The following is a 3062-nucleotide window of genomic DNA, read 5'->3' as shown; positions in this document are numbered from 1 at the left end:
TTTTCCCTTAAGTGTTGGCTTTTTACATTTGTTTGTTTTGTCTTATATTCAGTCTTTCTCCTCTCGTTTCTTTCATCTGTTTCTTTTCTTCAATGAACATCTATGCATAGTATTGACCATCTTTGGCCGCCCAATCCTATTGTAGTATGACAATTTTTATTTTCATCATTGCATTTAGTATGTGTGTGCTCTTGGCTTTTTCTTTTGGGGTTGGTTATTTGGGTGGCTTTTACCTATGACTATTCATATTTTCCCCTTAACTTTTTCATAATTTTGCTCTATTTTTCTAGTCTAGTTTTTACTTTGTCTTTGTTTGTTTTTTTTTCTTTTTCTTTTGTTTGTTTCTTTTAGGTACCACAAGTGTAATTTTAGCTCCTATATTGCTCCATCTTTTTCATTATTTGATTCCATTTTTGTTATTTTTAGGTAGCATTAGTACTGATAAAATGCCTACAGAGACTGAGGAGGAGTTACCAACCCCTACACCCGAGCCCAGTATCTCTGAGGAGGGCAACTTCCATTCCCAATACCAAGTATTGGGGACAATTGGGCAAGGGGGCAACGCCAAAGTCCTCCTGGCCCACCACCGGCTCACAGGAACCCCGGTGGCTGTCAAAGTTCTGCGAAAGGACAAGCAGTGGTTCCAGCCAGCCATGAAGGAAGCAAACATAATGAGAAAGATCAACCACCCCAACATAGTGTCTCTCATACAAGTTATTGAAAAGGAAACGAGAATATACCTCATAATGGAGCTGGTGGAAGGCCAAGAACTCTACCAGTACATCAGAGAGTCAGGGCACATAGAGGAGGATGAGGCCCGGCAAATATTTGAACAGATATTGTCAGCAGTGAGCTACTGCCATGGAAAGGGGATTGTTCACCGAGACCTCAAACTGGACAATATAATGATTGATAAAAACAAAAAGGTCAAAGTCATCGACTTTGGGCTTAGCACCCAATTTCAACCTGGAAAAATGCTAAACCACCACTGCGGCACGTACTCCTTTGGTTCCCCTGAACTCCTCCTTGGCCATCGGTATGACGGGCCGAAGAATGATATGTGGATTATAGGAGTGGTCTTGTACTGTATGGTAGTGGGAAAGCTCCCATTTGATTCAGTGATCATCCAAGAACTGCAAAGACAAGTAGTGGCAGGGGTATATCCTGCTCCCTGTGGGGTTTCAAAAGAACTGGAGGACCTCCTTAGTAAATTACTGAGGGTAAATCCCAACTTTAGACCAACAGCAAGAAAGGCGATGAAACACCCTTGGTTCAAAGAACACTGGAACGGATTGATAGGTCCCTATGAAGAACTGCTTACCCTCACACCAGACCCGGCCATTTTGGATGCCATGAAAAGCATTGGATTCCAAGCCTCTGTAGTAAAACACTCTTTAAAACAAAGAAAATATAATGAGGAAATGGCAACTTATTTCTTTCTACAAAAGCAGGCTCTCCAGGGGGATGGCTGCACAACCCAGGCACAGCAAGTGAGTCCCGTTGCAGCCCCATTCCCTAGCCTTGATCCTGCTGCTGCTTTTAGATTAGAACCAAAGAGGAGTGGAAGCCTGCCAGTCCTTGGCACCTTGCGGGTGTCATCCTCCCATGGTCACGTATCTCACTATGGCCAGAATGCTCATCAAAAAGGAGGCAAAAGATACACTGTGGCTGGTCGTCTCAGGCCTCTACCGATGACACCTACACAGGACCACTATCACAAATGTGCCGTGAGTGTCCCATGCATTCAAACAACAAGCATCTTCAGTGAGAAGAGTAGCAAAAAGGAAATCAAAGAAGACAACCCACTCTCCCACAGAGCCCCATTTGAGGATAAGCCCATCCCCAGCAGGGTCCGGCACAGAAGTTTTAAGGGGTGGACCAGGAATATAGCAAATGCCCTGATAAAGCTGTGTTGCTGCATGCCAAGGAGAAAGAAACCTCGCCTGGGGCAGAACAGAATCTCCCCCCAGAAATGAGCCACAGGCAGAGTCCAGAGAACAAGCAGCAGGCATAGCCCACGTAACTTTGTGCTTTGTCCTTTTCAGTTTGCTCTATGCTGGTCCTTCCTCTTGTCTTTGGTTTCCATTTTCCCCACAATTCTTACCTTGTATCTGCTCTAAGTTCTTTATGAGGTTTCCCCAACACCAAGCCTTCTCACTCTTCTTGATTTCTCCTCTTCCCAGCAGGGACCCAATAGGATTGATGAGTTCCACACTCTACAGAGTTTTCTAGTTGGCCCATCCCTTCAGATGGACTCCAGCTCCCCTTTAGGCCAATAGCTCCCACAGGGTGAGGACAAGAGGTTCATGGGCTCATGGACTCCTCCAGGGGCTACTGATCTTTTCACATGTGGTCATCAATCACAAGTGCTGCAGAACAGAGTCTTATGTTTTCAAATGTAACATCCCATTCCATTAAGCCTCAAAACTAATTAACAAGGTTTGTCATTGAATAAGTATCAACAACCTAGTTTGTGGGTTATTGTTGATGGTCAGAATCCTGCATGCATGCATATTGTTTTGCATACTGGTTTTTTTTGTTGCTAAGACCTAGTGATTTATTGAATTTTATAGGTAGTAGTTCTAAATGGTTTCTTTCAAAGACCTCAACTGAGAAGTAGAAAAAAGAAGTTATAATATAGTAAGGCAAATCAAAGCCCCAAATGGTAAGCTAAGTATTCTACCTCACTGTCTTTTTTGCTTGGAATAAATTGTCTTGTCTATTTCACAGTGTCATCTGGAAATTCTTTCATGTCCTCAGTATAAACAGTAGGTGATTTCAGACACATGGCAATGGAAAAGACACGAGCAGAAACTACAGCAGCAACAGGAGTAGCAACAATAGCAGAAGCAGCATTAGGCACAGCAGCAGCAGGAGGAGAAGAATGAGGAGGGTAGGAGGAGGAGGAGGAGGAAGATGAAGAGAGGAGGAGAAAGAAGAGGAGGAGGAGTAAGAGAAGGAAGAGGAGAAGAAAGAGGAGGATGAAGAGCAGGGGGAATATTTTGATTCCCTGTCCCCATGAGAATTGCTGATGACTACTTCTGGACACAGATATCATGCTG

The 3062-nt window shown here is 43.8% G+C and overlaps 1 protein-coding gene across 1 annotated transcript; it reads left to right on the top strand.

Annotated features, from left to right (window-relative positions):
* The first annotated feature begins 300 nt into the window (after positions 1–300).
* On the top strand, positions 301–2267 carry LOC134484873 (sperm motility kinase Y-like). The gene has a single exon (XM_063280754.1). The coding sequence runs from the start codon at positions 447–449 to the stop codon at positions 1974–1976; it is 1530 nt and encodes a 509-aa protein (XP_063136824.1). The 5' UTR covers positions 301–446; the 3' UTR covers positions 1977–2267.
* Positions 2268–3062: the final 795 nt, after the last annotated feature.

Source organism: Rattus norvegicus, chromosome 1, assembly GCF_036323735.1.
Source record: "Rattus norvegicus strain BN/NHsdMcwi chromosome 1, GRCr8, whole genome shotgun sequence".
Lineage (NCBI taxonomy): Eukaryota > Metazoa > Chordata > Mammalia > Rodentia > Muridae > Rattus > Rattus norvegicus.
Note: the sequence above shows the minus strand (reverse complement) of the source record. Positions and strands in the feature narration are given on the sequence as shown.

Bases quoted from the DNA above. Each gene is read 5' to 3' on its own strand.
- LOC134484873 (XM_063280754.1), top strand. From the start codon at position 447: ATGCCTACAGAGACTGAGGAGGAGTTACCAACCCCTACACCCGAGCCC.